Source organism: Brienomyrus brachyistius, chromosome 13, assembly GCF_023856365.1.
Source record: "Brienomyrus brachyistius isolate T26 chromosome 13, BBRACH_0.4, whole genome shotgun sequence".
Lineage (NCBI taxonomy): Eukaryota > Metazoa > Chordata > Actinopteri > Osteoglossiformes > Mormyridae > Brienomyrus > Brienomyrus brachyistius.
Window position 1 is genome coordinate 22,381,183 of NC_064545.1, and position 25,130 is coordinate 22,406,312.

At 45.2% G+C, this 25,130-nt stretch overlaps 2 protein-coding genes across 3 annotated transcripts; one reads left to right on the forward strand and one right to left on the reverse strand.

Annotated features, from left to right (window-relative positions):
- The first annotated feature begins 5,251 nt into the window (after positions 1-5,251).
- LOC125706019 (RING finger protein 141-like) lies at positions 5,252-9,167 on the forward strand. 2 transcript variants are annotated; one of them, XM_048972447.1, is made up of 6 exons: positions 5,252-5,395; positions 6,649-6,856; positions 7,143-7,251; positions 7,629-7,810; positions 7,907-8,014; positions 8,435-9,167. In XM_048972447.1, exons 2-6 carry the CDS (start codon positions 6,714-6,716, stop codon positions 8,583-8,585), a joined length of 693 nt encoding a protein of 230 aa, XP_048828404.1. In that variant the 5' UTR covers positions 5,252-5,395; positions 6,649-6,713; the 3' UTR covers positions 8,586-9,167. The 2 variants fall into 2 exon arrangements, with proteins under 2 accessions (XP_048828404.1, XP_048828403.1); XM_048972446.1 differs by lacking the exon at positions 5,252-5,395 and adding an exon at positions 5,413-5,653.
- A 1,920-nt stretch (positions 9,168-11,087) lies between these two features.
- LOC125706018 (AMP deaminase 3-like) lies at positions 11,088-24,841 on the reverse strand. The gene is made up of 16 exons (XM_048972445.1): positions 24,700-24,841; positions 24,029-24,091; positions 20,614-20,815; positions 19,734-19,890; positions 18,864-19,029; positions 18,526-18,745; positions 18,229-18,358; positions 17,664-17,858; positions 16,996-17,127; positions 16,397-16,560; positions 16,047-16,173; positions 15,651-15,814; positions 15,369-15,489; positions 13,612-13,785; positions 13,306-13,416; positions 11,088-11,534 (listed from the first exon to the last, which is right to left on the reverse strand). The coding sequence occupies exons 2-16, from the start codon at positions 24,084-24,086 to the stop codon at positions 11,358-11,360; spliced, it is 2,298 nt and encodes a 765-aa protein (XP_048828402.1). The 5' UTR covers positions 24,087-24,091; positions 24,700-24,841; the 3' UTR covers positions 11,088-11,357.
- Positions 24,842-25,130: the final 289 nt, after the last annotated feature.

Genomic DNA, 25,130 nt, shown 5'->3' on the forward strand with positions numbered 1-25,130 from the left:
CGAGGCGGTAGATGTCCATCAAGCGAGGGTCAAAAGGGCGCTCAATAGGCTGCTGGCTTTAAGTAGCCCTAAGCAAAGTATCCAACTCCATAAATGGGAAAAATGTCATGCTGCCTTTGATAAACAGTTCCCATTTATAATCATAACAATAAGATGGACAAAAAGTTTGTTTCTTGGATGAACCTTGCGACCCGCAACACTTCTGTTCGATCCAGGAGAAAAGGATTCACTAGATTAAGGCTGTTTGTAAATGCCATACGCAGACAACATCCCAATTACAGATAAACCCACCTACCCAAACCAAAGGCTGCTTAGATAAATAAATAAGGCGTTTTTTTAAATTTTTTTTTAAATGAAAATGAAACGCTGATTGAATCTTTTGAATGCTGCTGGAGTTCCCAGGTCACATGCGCATTCGTGGGTCTTTCCATGGCAAGTGGAAAGTGAAATTATATGGAACAAAGAATAATCCAAACAGACCGACCGCTCCAACTGTTACCGTATCGGATGGGTGAGGCATCGAAGGAGAGGCACACACTTACATCTACGGTTTGCTCATGGCTGCAGGATCATTGAAGCAGAATGAGACACTGGAACCCGTTTAACATGAGATTTCAGAACGGCATCTCAGGTTCCAATGAACCAAGCCTGGAACCGAGCAGCACGGACAATATGTCCTAAGAATCGTCGCATAATGAATCGTCGCCCTCCTCTTTTAGCATAAAATTGCTAAAGCCTTTCATGCCTGTTCTTTTCCTACCTCGTGCACCTGCTCCCTCTTCTGCATCCAGTCCACCTGCTAAAAGGGAACGCTAAAGAAAGCCAGGCGGGTCGTTTGCATCCACACCGTCGGCCATGCAAATGAGGAGCCGGTGTCCACATTCACCCACGTGGGAAGCTCTGCAGATCCCCGGCCCTCTGCACACACTTCAGAATGCTGCTGAAATCCCAGTCAGCTCCTCTACATATCTAAGGGCAACAATAACCTGGCAACCGCCTCTGTGAGGCACCTATCCTTCAGCTGAAAGACGATACTCTGAGAAGCCATTTTTGAATTGAGACAGTAATCTAACAAGGCTGGGCCAGCAGGAGGCCGCCTACGGTGTCTAGCTTGCTCCAGCCAGTATGGCCATTATCGTACAAAAAATAACACAAGCTTCCCAGAAAGTGTCACCTGATTTATACACAAACCGCTTGTTTCATAAATTAGGGCAGCTAATTAAGAAGTAAATCTTCCCATTTATTACACACAAAAAATGTTCTGCACCACCTACAGTGCACTCAGACAGATACTGTTAGCCAATTATTAATTTAGACATATTTTTTATTGATAACATTTACTGTGCCCTCTACAGTTATGGGCGCCCCTTGTAAAGAGTTGTAAAAAGGGTTAGAAAAAATCCACCTTTTGGTGAAGTAGCTTCATCTCACATTGAAAACAATTTTAAAGAACTAACCTATATCCATCCATTTTCCAAACCGCTTATCCTACTGGGTTGCGGGGGGTCCGGAGCCTATCCTGGAAGCAATGGGCACGAGGCAGGGAACAACCCAGGATGGGGGGCCAGCCCATCACAGGGCACACTCACACACCATTCACTCACACACCATTCACACCTATGGGCAATTTAGCAACTCCAATTAGCCTCAGCATGTTTTTGGACTGTGGGGGGGAAACCGGAGTACTCAGAGGAAACCCCACGATGACATGGGGAGAACATGCAAACTCCACACACATGTGACCCAGGCGGAGACTTGAACCTGGGTCCCAGAAGTGTGAGGCAACAGTGCTAACCACTGCACCACCATGCCGCCCCTCCAACCTATATACAAAATGTTTAATATATATATAATATATAACACATTTATATAATATATTGTTTCTATATTTAATTCCTTGTAGAGCCATTTGTAATTTCGGTATTGTAATATTTGTATTATTTGTTATTGGTATTTAGCTTGTTAATTACTTCTTACTGTCCGGGAGCAACCGGGTCCACATAATTTCCTCAGGGATCAATAAAGTATTCTGAATATGAATCTGAATGAATATAGAATCTCTCCAGATCACCCAGGGTCATAGGCCATCTCTTGTGCACTCTCCTCTTCAGCTCAGCCCACAGGTTTTCAGTGGGGTTCAGGTCGGGGGACTGAGGTGACCATGGCAGAAGCTTGATCCTATAGTCAGCTAACAATTTTTGTGTTGATTTGGACGTGTGCTTAGGATCATTGTCCTGTTGGAAGATCCAGTGACGACTCAGTTTTAGTTTCCTGGCAGAAGCAGCCAGATTTCGATTTAAAATGTCCTGGTATTTGATGGAGTCCATTATGCCTTGTACCCTAACCAGGTTTCCAGGGCCTTTGGAGGAAAAACAGCCCCACAACATCACAGAACCTCCACCATATTGTACAGTTGGGATAAAGTTCTTTTCATTATAGTCATCCTTCTTTTTACGCCAAACAAACCTTGAAAAAAACTTTTCTGTTTAATCGGACCGTTGAATTTGGTTCCAGTTAAAGTTGTAGCATTTTGCAAACTCCAGGTGTAGCTTATGTTTGTGGTTAACTGACAGACAAGGCTTCTTTCCGGGATATCTTCCAAATAATCTGTCAGCATGAAGGTGGCGTCTGACGGTTTTTTTCTGAGACGTGGTAACCCCAAGATTTTACTTTGTCTTGTAATTCACCAACAGTAATCTTGGGGATTTTTTGCCTCCTCACTGTATAAGGGGGCAAAATAAACTTGTGTCCTCTTCCAGGCAGGTTTGTAACAGTTCCAGTTATTGTCCACTTCTGTATTATTGCCCCAACAGTAGAAATGGGCATTTTCAGGTGAGTAGCTAGTTTTCATACCCAGTCCCAGACTTATGAAACTCAGCACACTTCTCCCTCATTTGGTCTGTGTTCTCTTCTCTTTCCCATGTTGATGGATGACTAAAGGGATTTGGCCTCTGTGTCACGCCATGTTTGTACCCCAGTTAATCAGGAAGTCATGGATTACAGCTTGCTTGATCCTATGCACTCCAATCAACTCAATGATGTACAATTTACAGGGGAAACATGCTTCAGTTACATTGTGTTCACTATAATTTCCAGGGGTGCCAGTAATTGTGGGGCAGGTGTTTTTGTTTCTCGATGAAGGATTTGTTTTTCTTTGTCCCTGGTGTTTAGTTCACGTCTGACAAACTCTAATGGTCAGGCCAGACAATGCTGATTTGATGGGAGACAGATTATGCAAATCATTTGGCCCTTTTCTGCAGGTGCACTGAAGTCAGCTCAGCAAGCATGTGACTCTCCATTGTAACATGTGAAAAGAGTCAAGGGTTGTGAGTTTACTGTCATATGGACAGTACACAGTTGGCTACACCATGTGATGAAAATCTCACTCTGCCTGTCCTTCCCGCCACAGGTAAACACAAATCAAACACAAATCACAGATACAAGTTAAGGTACTTACGGTGAAAAAAACATAACTACAATTATGACTGTAAATACATAAACAGTGCAATGTAAAAATATAGTGAAATGTAAACATAATGCAAAACTCCAGAAATGTAGCGGGTAGTAACTTATACAGGAGTAGGTCACTAAGAACTTAACACCGACCCCTACACAACTGGGATGTATTCTAATATTTGTTTGTGACTGCCTTTCATTTGCAGGGTGGACGACCTGCAGAGAATTGTTGCATCTTCTGGGATACAAGTTGGGCCATTGGACATGACATATTTGTTATGCAAATGTCGTCATGTCTCAGCGCGTTTTTAAACACGTGGCGGGCCTCGCGAGGAGCGCGCTCTTCAGCCTAGTCGCGTGCAAAGCGAATGAGGAACTATCGACTTACTATATTTATTCGACTCAGCAGAGCAGAGTTACCGCTCAGCAGGAAACGTTCACATGCTCTGGGGGAGCCTGTTGACAGATGGCGAGGTTTAGGGATTCGTAATAAATAAGAAAATTACGATAAATCTCCTGTTACATTGTAAATAAATAAATCAGACAAGGACAAATCACCTTAAAAAATGGACGCCACATTTTGGTGTAACTAATCTCGATTCAGCTTGAAAGGTATTTATATAAGTGAAACATGCATTCAAAATTTTGTAGATAGAATGAAATTTATACAGACATGTTTATATATGGGTTACATACTAACCATTTTCCACATTATCTGCCTCATTCATTTATCAATAAGTTTCTAACAGGTATGAATTATATAATCGCATAACGCCATGATAACGTGAATATTAATTACTTGAGTTGAACAGTTTTGTACCAAATGCCGCCTCTAGATGGCAGGCGTGGGTGCACAGTGTCACTTCGCTCTCGCAGCAGATCTGCCCGTCATACATCCCGTTGTTCTGACTGCCTCCTCCGAAACTGCAGCCCGCGTTGATGGCTCTTTTGCAATAAACACTCAGTAAATGGCGCCTCTAAAGGTGAAACATTAACACGAATACTATTACGACATTACATAAGAAACCAAATCCTACTGTAGCAACAGCAGCATCATTGTCAAATATCTCGTTTGCAAGACATGTGAGTTCATATTACATGAAAACCACAAGGAATTAATACTATTTGTAATCACGGGATTTTCATTCTGTCTATGAAAAAGATCAGGTTAGATGACAGCTTGCGAGGTACACTGTTTCCAGTGTCTATTCCGTTCACTGACCTTGAGCAATCAAAAGCAAAAGAGTGAATATTAAATACTGAAAAATGGAGTATCATTCCAAAATTGTACAACTGCTCATTTTGATGTGAAATATTAATAATGTTCCCATTTTACTGCTGCTGCAGCAGATTCCATTAAAGTTAAATTTCCATTATTACCCACTATTATCAACTTGCAACTATCAACTAACGTTGATATTCGGAGGGTTCAGTTGGAGCATCACCGGAAGCCGCTTAGTCCAGAGGCTGGTTTGGGTTAAATGTTGCCGTATAGTCAAGGTAAGTGAAATAAAATCAGAATATTAACTACATAAGTGATCCATTTTCTGTATTTTGGAGCATATTTATCCATTTGTCTATACCCCTATAGCTAGCCATGCTAGTTTACAAGTACAAATCGAATTCCGCATCATCTGTAATGTACAGCATAAATGCCACCTGGGCTGGGGAGCTGGTCGTTTAGGCAGCATCTCGCTTAAAAATGATTTCATCGATAAACTCAATTGCACAGGAATGACCAGCAGGTGGCGCTGTGTGACCGCGTCTGCAACCGCAGACGTCATTAAAAGGCGACGGGGAAAGGATTCCGACTGGTGTTGGCTTCACTGTTTTTGTGTCCGGGGGGCGGGGCGGGGCGGCACTGTTTTTATTCCTCGAGATGGTCCGCGCAGCTTAAGACGCCTCCATCCGCCGCCGTTAAACATGACAGACGCGGCTGGTAAGACGCCGCGCCTGGCGGGGACGCGAGTTCCGAGTAGCTGCCCGACCCCAGGGATCACGGTCGGAACCTGTGCGGTTCCGGTCGGTAGTGTACCGGGTCGGCGGGGCAGCCCCGGGTCGTGTGGAAACACCCCTAGCGGACGTGCGTGTGGTTCCCGCCGCAGCTTTCCGCGGTTTTACAGTGATTAATGCGTTTCATGGGAGATTAATGCGTTTCATGGGTGGTTCACCTAACCGGCTGTGGCTGTCTAACCAGGTAAGGTAATTACAGACATGATCGGGCGATCTTTGGAAAATGGTGCGCTTTACGGGACCCCCCAGGTGCAGGCTGTAATCTGCTGTCCTTATTAGGAATCATTGTCTGATAGGAATTATTCTGCCAGTGCAATAAATTATTTTAAAAACGGTTATATATATATATATGAGTCATCCGGTTAACGCCGTTTGTATCTCCCTCTGGGTCCGGGGATAAACCGCAGCTGCCCGCCACAAATACGGCTTGGTTATAGAACATGCAAAAACCAGTTTATACCTGGATATTGGTTTATAAACCGCAGTTTTCCAAATCTCGGTAACAGTAGAGGTTAAATCAATGGTGGTTTCATACTCAAACCCTTAATTTCTATGAAGGGTTAAGTAAGTTATACTTATCTAGGCACCTGAATGGTTCATATCAACCACCACTATGGCAGAGTCCACCTGGGAAAGGTGCAGCCGTTACTCAACACCAACATATCATAAATGATTTCTGGTGCCTATTATTATTCTGGGATGTTGTTGAATTGATCCGTGTTCTGATGGGTCACATGGCGCATTTATGTGGGCCAGCAGCCCTACCTATTTGGTAAGTGCTGTTGGATCTAATAATCATTTTGGTTCAGATGTTTTTAATAATGGGGAGACTTTGAGAAGACTGCATCACCGTCACTGCAGTGTGCCTCTGGTGTTGAACTTGGGCCAGAGGAGGGTGTGCCCCCTATTGACTGATGAACCCACTCCTGGGAACAGCTTGGCTTTTGTTTAGCTTTTTGTGGAGATCCGTGTCCGGCCCTGATTCGCAGACAGGCGAGTGTGATGCCATCCTGTGGTTATTAATACGGGGGGGGGATTAGGTGCACCGGTGCCCTGTTTGTCCAGAATTATAATTGCAAATCTGTTGGTCGATGGACTGAGCTCATCTGCGTGAGTGTTTAACCGTCTTGTTTGCGTATCACCGTTTTCCCACAAGCTCCTGTTTTCCCTTTGCTTTAGGGACCCTGAGTGTTCTGAATGAAGCATACGTTTCCCAGGGTGCATTGTTCTGAGAAGTCCCCAGGATGGGCCAGGAAATCTCCAGCCAGACGCAGTCAGTCATCAACAGGCTTCCGGAAAAAGTGGCACGGCATGTGGGTCTGGTGCGAGAAAGCGGCTACCTCAGCTACGAGGAATTCCTGGGCAGAGTCGCTGAACTTAACGAAGTGTAAGGGTGTTCAGCCATCCGGGTGGAATTCAAGAGCTTTGACACGGTTATGAAAAGAGTATGATGATAAACGTATAATCATATATTTTTGCACCCAATTGTACAGGTACAGATTCCACACACGTACATGCTGGATACATTTCTGAGATGAAAATCCACTGTTGTAAAACTGCTCTCTTTAAATGCTTTACGTCCATGCATGGAGTGGAGGTGACATGCTTGGCCGTCATTTAAGAGCTCTTCAGACGAGCTTTCGTTAACTGCCTGTTGAACCTCGTCTCCCTAGCACTGCCAAGCTGGCTGCTGGACAGCAGAAGCATCTGCTTTTCGAGGTTCAGCCTGGGTCTGACGCCTCAGCCCTGTGGAAGATGTCTGTGAGGATAGTCTGCACCAAGGTGAGGGGGTGGTTAACCACATGTTCACTGTCAGTATTTGCTTGTTACTTGTTGTTGTTTTCCACCAGTACACATTTTCTGGCTTTGGAAGGACATAGCCTTGTTTTGTTTTTTGTTTTTTTTAATCCTTTTGGAACGATGTAGTACGAAGAACTTTTGCTCTCAAGCATTTATGACCATGCATGATATATAAAAAAAAATGCGCAAGCCTGCAAATCGAGTCTCTGTTTGGTAGCAGAGATTCAGGCTTAGAGGAGATGTGCAAACCTCTGGATCCCATCAAGCTGACGCTTGTCTCCAGCTGTCAGAGCTGTGCTTACGACGTCACCGTTAGCTGTCGTCATCTGCCACGGCGTGTGTCGTGTTTTTGCTGCCAGATCAACAAAGAGAACGGATTGGTGGAGGCGTCACGCATCATGAACCTGTACCAGTTTATCCAGCTGTATAAGGACATTACAGGTCAGGCGGCGGCTGTGAGGAACACACAGGGTGACGCTGAGACCAGGTCCGGAGAGGCCGCCTCTGCGGACGCCTGCCAGGCCAGCATGTGGATGGGCAGGTCAGATCACCAGCGGCTCCGTGTATCATAGTCCCAGGCTAACTGGTGTGCTTGCTTTGCCTGATACCTGCCATACGCTGTTCCCCTGGGGGACAGAGTGCAGGAGCTGACGGAAGAGGAGGAGTGCTGTATCTGCATGGAGGGAAGGGCCGACCTCACACTGCCTTGTGCGCACAGCTTCTGCCAGAAGTGCATTGACAAGTGGTGAGTGACGTGCAGTGGGTCGGGTAGCCCCGGGTCCAGAGACTCGCACCATTGGCACATGGGGGCCGAAATGCCCACTAGCTCAGGTGGTAAATGAACAGATGAGTTATATTAAGGCAGGGCTATTCAAATCACGGTCCTCAAGGTCTGTGCCCTGCTGAGTTTCCAGCCTTCCTTTACCTGTGAGCCGGGTGTGAAGCCTCTGGCCAATCAGAATCAGTAATCATTACACTAACTGCCTGGGAGAACTGAAAACAAAGCCTGGATTTGGAATCGAGGTCCAGATTTGAAGAGCCCTGTCTTATGGAGTGGCTCTGCATTGACAGTGTATTGAAAATGGCCCAGTTCTCACACCTTAGCCTATTGTGAATGCCTTCCCTGCAGGTGATAGTAAAGGCCTGCCCCTTGTCCCCTCTGCAGGAGCGACCGCAGCCGGCACTGTCCAATCTGTCGCCTGCAGGTGGCCGGCGTTGGCGAATCCTGGGTCATGTCCGATGCTCCGACAGAGGAGGACATAGCCAATCACATCCTGCACTTGGCTGATGAGGCGGGTCAACCGCTCAGGCCGTAATGCCAACCATGTTGCCACAGAAACTCGGAAATGACCTTTCGTTAAGGTTGTAGATATATAATTTAGTGTGATCTACTGGATTAACATGTCGATTCTCTGCTGTAGTGGTTCACAAGAAATCGCGATATATTTATGTAGTTGCAGACTGATGTTCTGTGATGTGAATTCTGGATTTTGTAGTTACTGGACCAAAAATGAAACTGATCTTTATATTCCTTTGTGTTTCATATTCCATGAGGCGTTAACATTTTTAAAGCACTGCAGTTTTGATAAGATAGGGGAGCAATTGGGAACAGCAGTGTTTGCTAAGAGATTAGCGTGTAATTAGACCATGGCCTTCATTCTGTGATTAATCTGTCTTTAATAGCCCTCTGGCTAGGGGGACTCCTATTGTACTGTGCGCGCAGGAAATAAGCTGTCTGCTGATGGTGTAAAGATGGGATCTGCAGTTTGTGGGATTAAACTGGCTTTCGTGGCCTTTCTGTATAGAGATTACAGGCTGCATTTAGATGGCAAGCAGCAGAATTTTATTATTATTTTTTAATAGTGTGCTGCTTTTTATTATACGTATTCTAACCATAACTGACAGATTGAGGATTTTGTTTCCTTTATGAAAATTGCTTGTTGATGTGTGCTAATGGAAAAATCAAAGCTTTGCATAACTTACTGGCTGAAATGAACTACCTATTACCTTTTAACTATCCGTTATCCAAATGGAAAATTGTGGTGAACTTATCATGGTGACAAATTTAACAGTTGCCTGTTTTAGACACATCGCGTCAGAATTTGCATGTTTTGCAGTGTTCATTTTTAGTTAAGCGCAGATTCAGACAGACCCAGATCTGTGTTCAGATACAGTCCACTAAACGTTTTAAATTGATTGGTACGTGTTTCCTGTGTGTGTAATTCAAATTTATTGATACCATTTAGCCAAACTATCTTCACCCTTAAGAACTTTAAACACAGTGTATATGTAATTTGTGTTGAATCATCAGTAACGGTTAATTCATGGTGTAAAGCGGTAATAATCCCACAGTCCACCTGCTGTCAAACTGAGTGAAATGGAAACATTCTCATTGGCTTGTTAGTTCAGGTTGCTCTTGAGCCTTGGACAGGCATTGGCTGTATGTGGCCATTAGATGGCGCTGATGGCAATTCAAGACTACTTCCGCATTTTCCAATTGCTCGAGTTATGTTTTTCACAATGTGTTCACAAGGTTTTAGTCCCCCCCTTTAAATAAACTGCATAGAACTGAAGAACAAGTCTGAAGATGCATTGCTTTCCTCAAGTTAAATCTAAAATATTCCTAATCCTTCGCGGTGTTCTTTGTGGAAAAAATATCAGTACATTCTCAGACTGGCCTCTCAGAATAATATTCAGTCTGTTGTTTAATTGGATGGATTCTACTTGGTTACTAAGAGATGCAGATACATTCTTCTTCCCAGGCGAAAAAATGAAACGAGTCACACACCAAATATTTTCTACCTGTTGACAGAAACATGGGCCAGACTGGGCCAGTATTTTCGGTGAGTAGGACCCTGGTGTTGTCCAGGACAGTTCCGTGCCTTCTTAGTTTTTTAACTTAACACTGTACAGTTTTATCAGATTACTGCCTTTCATGTCCAAACCAGCACCCCTGCCACATTTTGTACTGTCTCTTTTAAGGACTAGACAGTGTTTCCACTTTGTACTTGTTACAGGAAGTAACGTCTGTTCTGCTGGTTTTAGCTGAACTGCAGCAACACTGCAGCGTTTCCGTACATTTGACCCATCATCCAGTGAAATTTCCTGTCTCCTCTGGACCCAGCCAGTCTGTGAAGGTGGTTCTTCATTGCAACTTCCTGAGGGCCCCCATCCGCCAAATTTGGCAAAACCTTTAACCCTTTTACAGGGGAAACCCAAAGTGAGCTGGAACCATGCTGTAACTAGTCTCTCTTCGCAGTGCGGTTTGGTTCCGGGATGCCAATGGAAAAGTACCATAAGACTCAGAGCAGGGCTCTGGAGCTTGGATATCTTGGGGAGCAGCATGTGGCTCTGTGGGCTAAGCCTGTGTGCCTGTAATCAGAAGGTCGCAGGTTCAAACCCAGCCTCAGCCTGTGGGTCCTTGAGCAAGGCCCTTAACCCCCAGCTCCCTGGGCACCGTTGCGGGTGGCAGCCCTTCGCAGACAACTTCCTCTATGAAAAAAGAGCAAGTTGTGGGAGGCATAAAGACAATTTCCCTACGGGGATCAATAAAGTATCGATTATTATTATCTACAGCATGTTGTGTAGAGCTGACTGATTCATGGCTGAAACCCATCCTTGGTGATCCGTGTTGTTAGGAATATGTCTTCTAACATGCCCCCAGTGGTCTAGTCCGTGTGAAATTTGGACCAGCGAAGCCTATTTTGACCTGTTGACCCATTTCTTTGTCTATGAAGGCTGACTGACTCGGTGAAGTTCTAGGAACAGCCAGACCTGATATGTACCTGATAAGGTCATCATGGAAAAAAGACCAAATATTAATGGAATTTTTTTTTATTTACCCACAGTACCTGACTACTAGAAACAGAAGAAAGTATTACATGTTACTCACAGTGAATTATCAGTTCTTGTCTGGCATTCACAGTAGGCAGTTTGCTTTTTTGGGGAATATCGAGCCTTAAAAAAGAAAAGTGTGCGCTTATAGAAACGGAAGGTACCTTACATCGAAATTGAATCTCGCGCTAAAGGACAGAGTGTAGGGTGAGTCCTTATTTTGGAGTGTGGCTGTGTCGCTGTGTCACGCTCCTCTAGGTGGCGGCTGGGCACATGGAAGTGGCCTTCACTGCGTCCACCAGCAGACTGAGCTCGTTGCACAGCGTCTCGCAGCGGTACGCCGCACGGATCTGTGCCACGTTGGTCAGCATGATGTCGTTCCCCTCTGGCCCGTCATCCAGGTAGTTCTTGCCCAGGAAGCGCTGCTTCTCCTGCGGGAGCGAAGCGTAGGAAAGTGCAGATTAACCCCGAATTCAGGCCCTTGTCCTGTATTGAGCAACCAATGTCAGCTTTAGCGCCTTCAGGTCTGCCATTCATAGGTGGGACCAACGGAACTCGGTCATGATAAAAAAAAAAAAAATAAGCAGGATGGACATACTGTGTGCTGTGAACAAAGGCAATGTATACCCAGCGAAGAAAGCCTATATTAGGGTATGCAGAACGTATAAGTCGGAGTAAGCAGGAAATGTACGTTGGAGTATGCTGAAAACCAAAAGTATACATTGGAGTATACCCAAAGAGGACAGAGTATGCTAGAGTATCCCTGATGTAAAATGCGGACAAGGCAGGGCATCACCAGGGCAGAACAAACATTTACAGAGGAAGCAAGTGGAAAACAGGAAGTGCTTGGTAAATACCCTTGCTGTACCATGCAGATTACACAGAAGTGCAAGAAAACAGGAAGCATGGTAAACAATAATTTCAGAGCATGATAAAGGGTGCCTGTGGGTGGGGGTACTGTACTTATCACATTGTTTCCATAATGTGGTGAAACTAAAAACCTGTTTTAGTTTGTGTGGATATTTTTTGGGTCAGCGCCTCGTATATTTGTTTGGTTATTTATGGTTACGGTTAGGGCTGGGAAAGGACTAGTGTTATGATTGTTAGGGTTAATGTTATGCCCAAAGAAATGAATGGAATGTATGAACTTTGTATGCATGTGTGTGGTCCAGATATACTGTACCTTGTGGGGACCAAATGTCCCCACAATGTCATGGATACCCAGTATATGAATACCAGTTTCCTGGTCCCCATAAGGGAAAACGTAATGTCCTAAAAATCTGTGACTGCAATACAAAAAAAACTAAAAATGCAAAAATTCTAGTGTTTTGTTTGGTTACTTATGATTAAGGTTAGACCTAGGTAGGGGTTACGTTCGTCATAGTTAGCATTAGCATTTTCCCCATAGAAATGAATGAGCGGTCCCCACAAAGATATGATTACAAGTCTGTATGTGTGTTTCCCAAGGGTTCAGACTGTGTAGGAGTTATTTTGGAAAATCACGGGAGCTGAATCGGCATGTGGCAGCCGCACGGTCACACGCAGGACGAAGCGGTTTACTTCCAGTGACGGCAGTGTGTGATCCGCGTGTCTAAACAAAGGTAATAAGAATTACCTTCCACAGCATCGTGCCCATTGCCAAGGCCCACATGTACAAAATTCACTACTGCCAGTACTAATGTCTCTGGCAACACTGCAGCTGATACCCATTTTCAGGTGTTCATACAGATGTTACGCATTTGTGAATGTATGCAGGTGTCCCTGTTTTATTACCACAGACCCAAAACTATTCTTGCTGGGCATGAAGAAGCTGTGCCTGAACACGCCTGCAGGACATGTGTGCCTCTGTATACCTGTGTCTCTTTACTGCATACCTTATCTTCTGCATACCTGTAGGAGTGTTGAGTTGGAAATGCAGTAATTATCCCTGTCTGAGCTTATTGATGACAGGATAACAGGGCTGAATAATGATCACAATTTAATTATAAATGGCAAAAGGGTGCTTAAATATTGTGTTTCATGCTTGGTTGAAATTAACTGCGGTTTTATTTCATTTTCCTGGTTTGTTGATTGCGCACAGCCTTTCTTTACCCCATTAGATATTGCACCTAATTTTGATGGGTTCATGAACCCTAGTGGTGAGGGCCCAGCATGATAATGAAGTGGTTTGTCGTGGCTTGTCCAGGGATTTTTGCTGTTTACCTCGTGGGAAAGGCCGCTCTGCAGGACGCTGTTTCTGGCGATCTCACACACGTCACAGGTGCTCAGCTTCCACAGCTGAGCTGCAATAGCATATTCCTCCATCAGCGCCTCCTACGGGAGGGACAGTGACATTACACTCGGCTGCCGTGCGCGCATGCGGTACCACATCCCATCCTCTCTCTGGTGCTGCATAGTAAGCTCGTTTGAGGTGAAAGGCCACTGCGTGGAGTCTCACAATCGGGAATGAAGGCTGTTCGATCAGTGAGAAGCGTCACAACGGGCCGACCCCGTAGGATTAGCGCTCACCTTGGTGTAGTGGAACTGCATGGGGTCATCTGTTGAGAGGGAGACACAGAGCCCCTTGTGGATGAACTCCTTCAGCGGGTTTTTGGCGTACTCCAGGAAGAGGCTGTTGTTGCTCAGTGGGGACATGGCGATAGGCACCTGGGCCAGGTAGTACAGGTACTGCAGCACGGGGCTCTGGGAGCAGAGGAAAACGTAGCAGTGACATATGTGGCGCAGTGACAAATGTGGTGCAGTGACATATGTGGCACAGTGACAAAGCTTGGATCTGCCAAGAATGGTTCTTAATCAGGACTGTAGGGTTGTATAAAACCAAACTGGAAAGCTGATAATTGTGCTAATTAGCTATACAACACCAGTAAGGGCATGTGCACCTATGTCTTGGTTTTGCGTAACAGGCTCTGACTATTTGAATGTCACCTTGTTGCTAGGTTACGAACAGACCATATCTGCACTCGCTGCCGCGGAGCTGCCTGTATGGGCCGCTTAGTTTTGTGCAGATAGATCATGCACATTCTTATCAGTTTAACTGGCACAACAGACCAGCAGATATTACTGCTCAGTCATTCAGTCACTTTGCTGGATTTTTTCAGGGGCCCTAGGCAGAGGCAGGCCTGTTGCCAGAAATTCATTTCACTGATGGGAGGTAGATTTTGTAAATTAGTATGGGCCCTGTTGTGCCTTAGGCAGTTGCCCAGTTTTCTTGTGCCTGCATCCGGCCCTGACAGTGGTCGTCTCTGCAAATGTTCGTTTAATCAGTGTTTATGAGGTAGGTGGGAGATGAGAAATCTGATGGGGGGGGGGTTAACAGGCTGTTTGACAGGTGAGATGGGTCATGTGTGATGAACTGGGCTATGCTGCTGCAGCGTTTCTTGTAGAAGTAGGGAGCTTCTTACGATCTTTTCTGCTGTTCTCACTAGTTGCTTCAGGAACTTGTGTCACATGACATATGTGCTAAATAGGATGTGATCTGGGCCAGTCAGATTGTGCTGGAATGATAAGTGTCTCAGAGCTGGTCTGTACACAAGTGCCTCTCTTCCACCAACGTGGTGCCGGAGCCAGTGCCAGGCTATTTCCCAATATGGAACTGGTTCTGCGAGTTTATTCAGCTAAAAACTGGCCTTGGACCAGAATTTGGAACCGTAACGTCAGCGAAAGTGGGACAGGTGGAAAATTCAATCCATACCTGATATAGTTTTTGTGTAATATTGCCAGTGCTGGCAGTGAAACAATTTGCCAGCTTATTAGAGGAATGTTACGTCTTTTTTTTTTTTTTTTTTTATTCTGTGGAAAATGAAATATCAATCTGATTTAATAGTAAATTATAAACATGTTGTAGATCGAATAAATAGAAGATTGCGACATTTGAGTGGCGAAGAGATCACGAGGCGGACAGCAAAGTTCCGTTTTCTGCAGACTCTTTTATCGCATAATCCTTAAGGACGGCGGTAAAGCAGCAAGCGAGATGGGGGAGTTTTGCGAAGACAAAGGTAGATATAGGGATTGAGACAGAGCACAAGTCATACTCTGAAAACTGAATTAATGGCTCATTTATTTTGGTTCAGCAGCTTATAAAATGTAAAATCCAAAACGGAATTTATATGAACCTTCACTTTACTCTCACTTCATAACATTTCTATTCTGTTCTTTATTGAAACCAGTGGAAATGCAGGCAGGTTCTCAAATGGCACCAAGTGAGAAGTAGCCTGGCATCAGCACCGGCTCCTTGTTGGTGGAAATGCGGTAAAGGAGGCACATACCTGCTTCAGATTGAGGCCGTGCGAGATGTTGTCAGCGGTGAGGAAGGCGGACACCAGATGGGTGATGGAGCCGGCCTCACCACAGTGTGGACGGAACTGGAAGGTGTTCAGACCTCTCTGCCTACAAGTGGAGTGGGACTGTTTTAGTCTGAATTCCCATTACCCAGCAACAGGTGTGTTTGAAAGATTTTAAAGCAAATCACACAAGCATGGCTCTGATTAGTATTAGTTCAGATAGATGTTTGTGAGGATGGGCAGAGCCTGCAAGCAGCAACCACTTACTTTCGGAGGTTGTTGAGCACCATGATGTTGGCATACATATGGTAAAGGTAGTAGCTGTAGGGTGGATTATCTTCCATGGTCCAGTTTTCTGGCTTTGGGCTGTTATAGGAGAACACGTGGTCACTGTGCTTGGATTCATCATCCACGCTGTCGAAGCCCGTGACCTACAGTTGGAGAGCAAAAGATAGGAGAGCTGTTATGCTGCTTTGAAACAGAAATTCTGAATGATATCATCCATCGTTCCTTTAAAAAAAAAAAAAGCTGCGACTGTTTAGGTTTGGGTGTTGGAACATAAGCAAGTTCGTCCATCTTTATCTCCTTCCTGGTTTTGGCGTACTAGCAGAGTCGAGGAGATGTGCACAGCACATTTTCACGTTTTTTTTTTTTTAAACTCACGTGTTTCAAAAAGACGTGAAGCTCCTTGTGCTGCTGAGGGTCCACCGTAGCCTCAAACAGGGGCAAGAAGATGTTCTCCAGCATCTTTGCGAAGTTCGGTATTAAATTCTTTACTCTGAAAATGTCACTGTCAAAGAAATCTGGGTGTGACAGTTGTAGGCAGCACTGACCGACCCACATGGCACCCTAGTCAAGTTTCACCACCAGCACCTCCCATCCAAGACAAAGTGAAATTACAGCCCACCCCCCTAAGAAATAGGTGCCATATGCAGCCACCTATGTCTCCGATTGAGTCGACTGGCACTGCCATCAAATTCTCTGCATCTGTTCTCTGGAACCAAACTACTTACTATATCCTGGGCACCTGGATGATCCAGCGCAAGTTAGGAGAGTACATCTTCTGCTGGATGAACCAGTGGGCCAAACTTTGCCACTCACTAGGAGAGCGTCCGTAGATGGACAAACGGGGCTCTGCATAGTGGTACCTGCTCTCCTCCAGGTCACGGGCCACTTCCTGTCGTGGAAGGGGTCAAAGGTCAAATCATCCCAGGGTGGCAGGTATGCAAGGAGCATAACCCTGTGGTCGGACTAACACAGAAGTCTGCCACTGTTGAACTCCCTCTGGTAAACGTACAGTATATGAGTAATCTGCAAATGGCTTGGGATGTCTTTCAAAGCAAATTCTTGGCTTTGGAAATACTAATCAGCTCTATCAAACAGCAAGTCCCACACCCACAAACAGACAACTGGAAATTATCTACATTAAGTCGGCCCATAAAAACTGACTGATCCAATAGTTGAATTTAGCATGTTAGCATGTTGAATTTCTGGCTCTCATGCTTGAAGACTGGGCTTGTGACCTTGTAAGCCAGTGTGGCTGCCAGACCACCAAAATCTGAAATGTAAATCTGTAATCTGTAACAGCGTCTTATACCAGCTACAACGGTACCTTAATCATGCGGGCAAAGTATTCCCCATTGATGTAGTTGTCGGTCTTCAAGTAGATCTCTCGCAGCTCACTGGCTCCCACAGGGTTGTATTTACAGTTGAACTTGTCAAACCGATGAAATGTTTGTCTCCCCTGGAAGCAGGAGAAAAAGAACACAGACGGAACTATTACCCAATATGGTCACTTGAAGGTGAAGGAAAACGCAGAGCTCACAGTTCATGCCAATCAGTAAAACTTTACTCAAAGCAGTCATCATTATACATTATAGATACCTTCAAAATGCATTATAATGTATAATAATGTATCATAAGCATGACTATATTTATAAAAAGACAACGCATGTTTATTATGCATTATGACTGCTTTATGAAGCTCTCATCAGTAATGCACTATAGATACCTTCATAATGAATTATAAACACAGCTATAAACCTTTATATGAAGCCATAACACATTATAGCCATGTTTATTATGCATTATGAATGCTCTATGAAGCTGTCATTTATAATGCACTATGAATACCTTCACAATGCAGTAGAAAGCATCCTTAATTGTCATACTGATCATTATAATGCATTATGAAGGTATCTATAATGTACTAAACATGACTGCTGCTTTAAGTAAAGTGTTACCAAAAAAGCCTGGTAGAGATCGGGCATGTGTACTCACAGCATGAACATCGAGGGAGTCCACTGTGAGGTCGTAAGCATGCATTTTCAGATTGTCAAAGACCTCCTTGAGGGTCAGCTTCTTGCCCCCTTTCTCCTGAACCACGCGGTCCTTCTCCTCCTGAAAGGTGGTCTGGATGAAGTTCAGCAGGTGCTTCTGGTTCATGCAAGCAGCGGCGTGGATGTGGGTGTCCACCTGTGAGATTCCGACACCATTTGCAGGTAAGCAGGATGGCGCGGTAAGGCCAGGACACCAGCGTTCCAAAACCAGAGAGTGGCATGACGAGTAACTGATGGATACAATCCCACAATCATCCTTTACTTAGCGAGTAATTTGTCAGATAACGCAAATAACTGTTCAGGTAATCAGGAGCAAAAATCTGCACTGCATGAACCCAGGAAGTTAATTTCACCAGAAGGTTGTCAATGTAATTGTGATCTACTGTTACCACATTCCTTTTTCTGGAATGGGCCATGAATCTTTCAGTTGGATCTCATTGGGCTTTCACTATCAACAAGTCACAGTGTGCATTGAACCCTGCCTTTCTGAGGTATTTTGCACCGACCTTCCTGACGTTGTAGAAGTCCCTGTGCGGAACTAGTTTCAGCTCCTTCAGCTCAGCGATTTCATTCAGCATCTCGTGCAAGTAGAATTTTGAACTCAAAAAATTCAGGCGTTTGTGGCAGAAGGTCTTACTGCAAGCAGACACAGTGGGTATAAACATATTTACATCCTCACACTTTGCTACTTATTTGCTGCAAACTTCTGTAGAGAGCAGCAACTGCATTAGTGTGCTTAAGACTGCAGCTTCAAATGCCGCCCAGCTTGATGATTGTATACATTTTGTGTTCACGTGACTCACATGGGCCCATCGGCAATCATGGAGAGCACCTTGCTCATGTCGAGGACAAAGGTCTGGAGGTCGGGATAGGGCAGGCAGTAGGGCTGGTCTTGCTGCATGCCATCCGCATTCTCGTACACGTGCACCACGCCGTCCTGCAGGCGCAGTTTGTAGTGCAGGTCGTCTGGGATATCCTCCATGCTGTATGGGTCCTCTCCGTCACTAACAGCGGTGTAGGTGTCTGCGAAGGACACAGCAAGACAATATGGTGACTCAGTCACATGTCACCCAGTGATGTCATACGTGGGGATATGTGGGTGTTGTGGTCACACGTGGTGGCTTTCATTCTGGCCAGGCACCTGGCAGGACTTCGTCCTCCACCGTCCATGTCTTGCCGTCTGCGCTGCATAAGAACTTGGCAGTGATCCGGGGAAAGCGGTGATAGGCCAGTCTGGAATACTTCTCCCGGATCTGCAGGGCCTTCAGCAGGCCCTGGGCGGCCTGCTCGTAATCTTCCACCGTGATCTGGGGAGGGGGGCAAAAGGGGTATCTCCTTCATTTATACCCGTGTTTCAGTGAGGGAATATCTAATGGGTTAGGAGGTTGCAACTGCAGTTTAGACTGTGTCTGTCTGCCAGTTCTTGGACTTAACCACATCTGGGTGGGATGGAACGAACCCATAAACCTAATGTGAATATGACATAGAACTGGTATTAAACCTTATCAGATGTTCCAAATAATATGGTTTGTTGATACATTATAGCTTGATTGAACAGAAATTGAACAAAACTGGAAAATGAATGACATGGGGATGAGATTAATTGATACAGGTGACTGATTTATAGTTATGACTCTATTCAAGCTAACTGGTTGAAAGGATGTGCAGGGATAACAAGGTATAGGTATATTGTAGTGTTTCCTAATCTGTTCCTTGGGGACCCACAGCAGTTTGTGTTTTTGGTAAAATGTGGACTGTCCCACAGGGAGGTAGGAGGGAGCAAAAAATGTAGACTGTCTCACAAGATGCTGGGAGGGAGCAAAAATGTGGACTGTCTCACAGGGAGCTAGGAGGGAGCAAAAAATGTAGACTGTCTCACAAGATGCTGGGAGGGAGCAAAAATGTGGACTGTCTCACAGGGAGCTAGGAGGGAGTAAAAACGTGGACTGGTTGTGAATCTCAGAGGACCGGATTGGGAAACAATGGTGTAGCAGGTTGGGGTGCTCTTTACCCCAGCGCAGTAGTCCCCACTGATGGTGACCCTCTGGTACTCTGGGACATTGTGTGGCATGATTATGCCAGGAGTTTCCACATAGTTGGAGATGTCAGGGGAACCTGTCATCTGCAGTGATATGGACTGGGACCGTATCAGCTGGAAGTTCTTCTTCCTGTAACAACAAAGTTGGTGAAGAGATCTTAGGACAGAGAGCCCAGGTGCACTGACATATTTCACAGGGACTATTCAGCTTCCCCTGGTGCTGGAACCAAAGTGGCTTAATGGGAAGCTCTGGTAGAAGTTAAGAAATACAGTAATGAAACGGGAACTTGATGAAAAATCACATTTACTCTCAGATCAGCCAAAATCTACTGAAAATGATTTGGATCACATAAAATCAAATAATGTAGAAATAATAGTAATACATAATATTTTTTATACTGTAAATGCATTAAATATTAATGGTTTTGTCTTGGGAATGGCGGGCATCGTTGTCTCGGTAACCACCCTCGCTCAGGTGCCAACTCTCATGAATGGGAAGGGGATGCTGAAGCAGAGCTTGGGAACATCTCCAGCGTGGAACCACGTGTCACATCTTAGGTTCATGCTACAAAGTGTTTGTTAAAATCACAGGCAGGGCATGGAAAGCAGGTGATGCTAGAAAGGCTAGAAGAAAAGAAGTGATAAAAGATGGTAGTAAGAAGGAGATTAGGAAGTTTCATTGTCATATGCAGAGTAAGACAGTCAGTTATGCCATACAATGAAAATCTTATTCTGCATGTTTCGTCTGGGCACAGTTGACTCAGATGAAGCATAGGACAGTAGACAAACATACATGAAGTATATCAGTATGACACTGCTATGTGGGAGGGGCGGGTAAGAGCGCGGTGCCCACCTCTGGGAGCTTTCCTTGGAGTGCTGCTCAGCCAGCTCCTTTCGCAGCTCGCTCTCTCTCGCCTGCTTCAGACTGATGGGGCATTCCTCTGGGACCGAGTACAGGGCCATGGCCTCCCTGATGCCCTTGAAGCCTGTCTCAGCCAGCTGGCGTACATCCGCATCCACCTCGTCCAGCGAGAGCCTGGGAAACCGAGGCATTTCTGCCGGCAAACGCCAGAGTCATAGAAAATATGTAAACGGACTTCGTCATCAGATCCCTGCACGTGAATCAAGCTACGGCCCGATCGCACCATCCCGGCTTATCCACAGTAACAGCCACTGTTATCTCCATGGCCACAGTCACACACGAGTATCAATCACACGCCGTGCCGGACAGGGCAGTTTTTTAGGTTCTCCGCCAATCTTCATCTACTGTAGGACAAAATATAATGGCAGACCTTTGGAAGTTATGAAAGGGCTCATACATCCATTGCATATATAAATTAATTCATAATAAATTGCATACTGTCCATACTGAGAGGTAGTTCACCCACGAGGGACGTGATGATTAATACGACAGTCAGCTGTCTACCGCACAATGTCTGATGCCCACAAAAACCTCAGTGACCTGAGTAAGATGCAGTGAGCCTTACTCAAGCAGTATGACTAGTATCAGTAGTATAAATGAACTGAATTGTAACTGCAACAGCACTGCAAATGCCTATTATTTTTTGCAAAGCACAATGTAAATGGAGTGTATAGTGCTTAGCGCTATGGAGGTTATACTGAAATGCCCATTTCTGTAAAATTATACTGTAAAAGCTGACATTTTTGGAGTAATTTTACTCTGGGTAACTTTTTGTCCCCGGGTTGCCAGAAAGCATTCAAAGCCTTGCCTTAAGGTGTGGTAAAAACACACAATAGAGTTTGCTTTCAAAAGCAAATGTTGTTTGACACAAACAACATAGGCGTGGTACTATGACTCAGTTGTCTCACACCTCCGGCATTTGGGGTTTGATTCGCGAGTTTGCATTTTCTCCCCATGTCACGTGGGATTACTCCTGGTAACTCCCCTTTCCTCTTGCCGTCCAAAGACAAGTAGTCGGGCTGACTGAGGTCTTTAAAACACCCGCAGAGGACGGATTTGGTTGGTCACTCTACCAGCTCTGTGATTCTCTGCCAGGAACATCTTAGCCAGCCACTCAGACCAGCACTACATCTGCAGGCATCCTGTTTGCTTTCCCAGAGAAAGCGGCACAAAAAAAAACATGTTTCTGTTAGCATTGCTGGGACTTAAATGCTAACGTCTGGGCACTAGGGGGCCCCGTGTGCAGATTCCCATGACTTGGGACACGATGAAGACTCGGTTTGTATGTTTACCCATTCCTTTCATAATTGACGGGGCAGGTGTACCATTAAACGCTAGTACACCATGTATCATCTAGCTCAATAAAAGACTCTTGAGCTTATGTGAAAGTACATGGCCCCCTCCCCCATACATAGATCACCAAAACTGGTTGGATCACATTTTAGTATGTTGTTAGTTTGACCCCAGTCTCATAACAACCAGGATGAGTGCCATGAAACAACATTCTCTATGCAAGTCACCCCGCAGAAAAGGAGCAGAAGTATATACGTTCTGGAAGAGAGAAGCGGGCGTTTCCCTGATCAGGTGGAATCAGTGTAGACCTCACAGGAGCCCCTCTCTCCTTCACACTCATTGACTGCAGGCTGCGGCTCTGTCAGACGTTCGCCCACTTCCTTATTGTCTATGCACCGAGCTCAGCGCCTCGCCGCTGCCCCTGTCCACCCCCCCCCCCCCCTTTCCACTTTCACTTCCCTCTCTGCCCTCCTTCCGTATCTACATCCAAAACCAGAAAGCCACTCAGCCTACTTTCCATCATCCGTGAGTTTCGAAGCAGTCGTGGGGGAAAGTGCAACACAGAGACCTGGGGGGTGGGTGGGGGTGGGGGTGGGGGGGTCGCTGCTTCTTTTCAAATTCTTTGAAGAACATATTTGTTTTTATTAATTTTATAAATATGCTGTTGTATAAACGGTACAGTGTAAATCCATTTCGCGGCGGAAATTCACACCGGTAATGACTATGACGGTGTGTCGTTCCCCCCCCCATATGGCAGCCTGACAGAGGGACTGGCCTCACTGCCACTGGAAGCTTGGCGTTTGCTCACTCTCACAGACTCACACAAAGCCTAGTTGGGTTACAGTGAAGTTGGGAACGAACAACAGGCAATGAGATAAGGGGGGAACTGCATTATATGGGGGCTGTGCATCAGCACCAACACCCCCCCCCCCTCCCCCAAACTGGGACTCTTATCACAAGAGCATGGCTGACTACCTCTGACAGCAATGTGGCACTCTCATGTGACCACAGAACCACACTCACACCCTGCCCGGCAAGACGAGCAGTTATACAAAGTCAGCACACTAAAATAATAACAATGTTTTTATAGATTTTTGAAGTGAACACAGAGCAACGTTTGTCATTTGTAAACTAGATATTTTTTTGAATATTTTAATTTTTTTTTTTAAAACAGTTTGTGATGCAAAACTGTAAATGTTTGCACTTAAAACAGCCCAGAGTCGAGGTCAGCTCACAGTCTCTCAGCTTATTTCAGTATATTTCCATTTGTTTAGCAGACACTTTTATCCAAACCAATGCACACATTTTTGAGAAGCCATTCAGAGCTATTGACCTTGCTGAAAGGCCCAATAGTGACATCAATCTGCTGACCTTGGGATTTGAACCAGCAACCTTCTGCTTACAGACTCAGACATCAGAGGTAAAAACTGCACACTTTTGTCAAAGCTTCAACTGAGCTGCCTCCAGCTTGCAGTGTCTGACCCTATAAGCAATGACTATCATAGAAATGAATCGTTTGGGTCACAGTTAATCACACTATACTCCCCAAACCTGCTGCCACCTTTCATTTCCATAGCCTAGTGGTTACTGTATCACGCTCGCCTTGCACACGGAAAGTCCTCGGTTTGTGACTTAGAAACATGTTCACAGTGGGGTGGGTCAGGGTGGTTGGGCCTTTGTGCCTGTAAGCAGAAGGTTGCTGGTTCAAATCCTGTCCTCAACAGAGTGCCACATCTCTGTTAGGCCCTTGAGCAAGGTCATTAACCCCCAAAAAATGCTCCAGGGTGCTGAATCTGTGCTCAGTCTCCAAGCTTTGCTCAAGATGGGATTTGCCAAAACTTAAGATATTCCAGAGTAGCCATGCCTGTACTTGTACTAATTTCTCATAGACCTCCACAGACACATGAAAACACACCATCTTATCTGCAGGGGCTGCCACTCCCTCTTGCCCTGCAGCTGCAAAGGATAGCCTGCATGATCACTGTAATCCTGCGCTGCTTAACTAGTAAGTTACTTAGTCAGAGACTCTGATGGTGAGACTGATGAAACTTACCTTTCATGAGGCTGGAGAAGGACTGCTGCTTGGTAAAGGGGACTTCACGTCGACTCATTTTTCCTGGTGGGAAGGGGGAATTCAGTGATGGAATCTGAAGAAGGCACTTAGGGGTCCTCTACCCCACTGGCAGGCGTGTTTGGGCAATGCCCGAGCCCATGCGTGTAACGGTGGGGAACTGAAGGCGCAAAACCTCACACTCAGACGGGGAGGGGGGGGGGGACACTTTCTCCAGCGGGCACAGCGGCCCCGACAGCTGACCTCCTGCCCGACTCTCTCTGCCCCAGAGTACATTTGCTGCAAACCACATAACTTAGTAGATGCGCAAGCCTTTTTCCTCCACCATACTGTAATACTGTACAGTAAACAGTCACTTCCTGCATCGTCCTGCATGACTTCACTTTCTTTCAAAAGTTACTTTCTTAAAAACAATAACGTCCTTATTGCCGTTGTTTTGTCTTCATAAATCATGAACTGATCCCGTACTAATATAAAGACGTTAACACGTATTGTTTTCGTACAAACAGGTGTGAAACAACAGGCGATTAAAGCTGCAAATAAGATTCGGTAAGAAACGGTACGCAAAGAAGTCGGAGGCGCTCTTCGATCATTACAGCAGCGTTGAAAAGTTCCGGCTAATTTAAGATAATGATGGCAATGAAAGTACTTACAAGTGTCTCTCCGTGCCTGCAGTGAGACGGGGTAAGGGAGTACTGGTGAGACAGGAACAATTTTGCTGTACAGCCGCAAGTTGCACCCAATTAACCCCTTCACTTCCTCACTGTCATCGCAGTAACTCTCAGATAAAGGAGCGCCTTTCCTAAGAGTAAAATACAAAACGTCACTCTCTTATTATGTTCATCGTCGTTATTATTATTTGCAAACATTTATTTATTTTTATAATACTACCATATTCGGGATATTCTATTTTCGGAATGTGTGCATTTTAAATTTGTTTGCACCACGTTTACTTGTTTGCGCTCTGCATACTGTCTTTGCACTATATTTGTGAGTTCTTGCTGCTGTATGCAGTAGAAATTTCTCCAGAGATCAATTAAGTCAGCCGTACTTTTAATCTAATCGGGCTGTTTGGTTTTAAAAA

What these genes read in the sequence shown, in the direction of transcription:
- LOC125706019 (XM_048972447.1), top strand. Translation starts at nt 6,714, where the DNA reads ATGGGCCAGGAAATCTCCAGCCAGACGCAGTCAGTCATCAACAGGCTT. An exon ending in GCCAGCATGTGGATGGGCAG is followed by an intron (nt 7,811 to 7,906) that starts GTCAGATCACCA and finishes CCTGGGGGACAG; the next exon opens with AGTGCAGGAGCTGACGGAAG. An exon ending in CAGAAGTGCATTGACAAGTG is followed by an intron (nt 8,015 to 8,434) that starts GTGAGTGACGTG and finishes TCCCCTCTGCAG; the next exon opens with GAGCGACCGCAGCCGGCACT.
- LOC125706018 (XM_048972445.1), bottom strand. Translation starts at nt 24,086, where the DNA reads ATGAGTCGACGTGAAGTCCCCTTTACCAAGCAGCAGTCCTTCTCCAGC. An exon ending in ATCCAGGTGCCCAGGATATA is followed by an intron (nt 16,174 to 16,396) that starts GTAAGTAGTTTG and finishes TTTCTTTGACAG; the next exon opens with TGACATTTTCAGAGTAAAGA. An exon ending in GTGCTCAACAACCTCCGAAA is followed by an intron (nt 15,490 to 15,650) that starts GTAAGTGGTTGC and finishes CTCCACTTGTAG; the next exon opens with GCAGAGAGGTCTGAACACCT.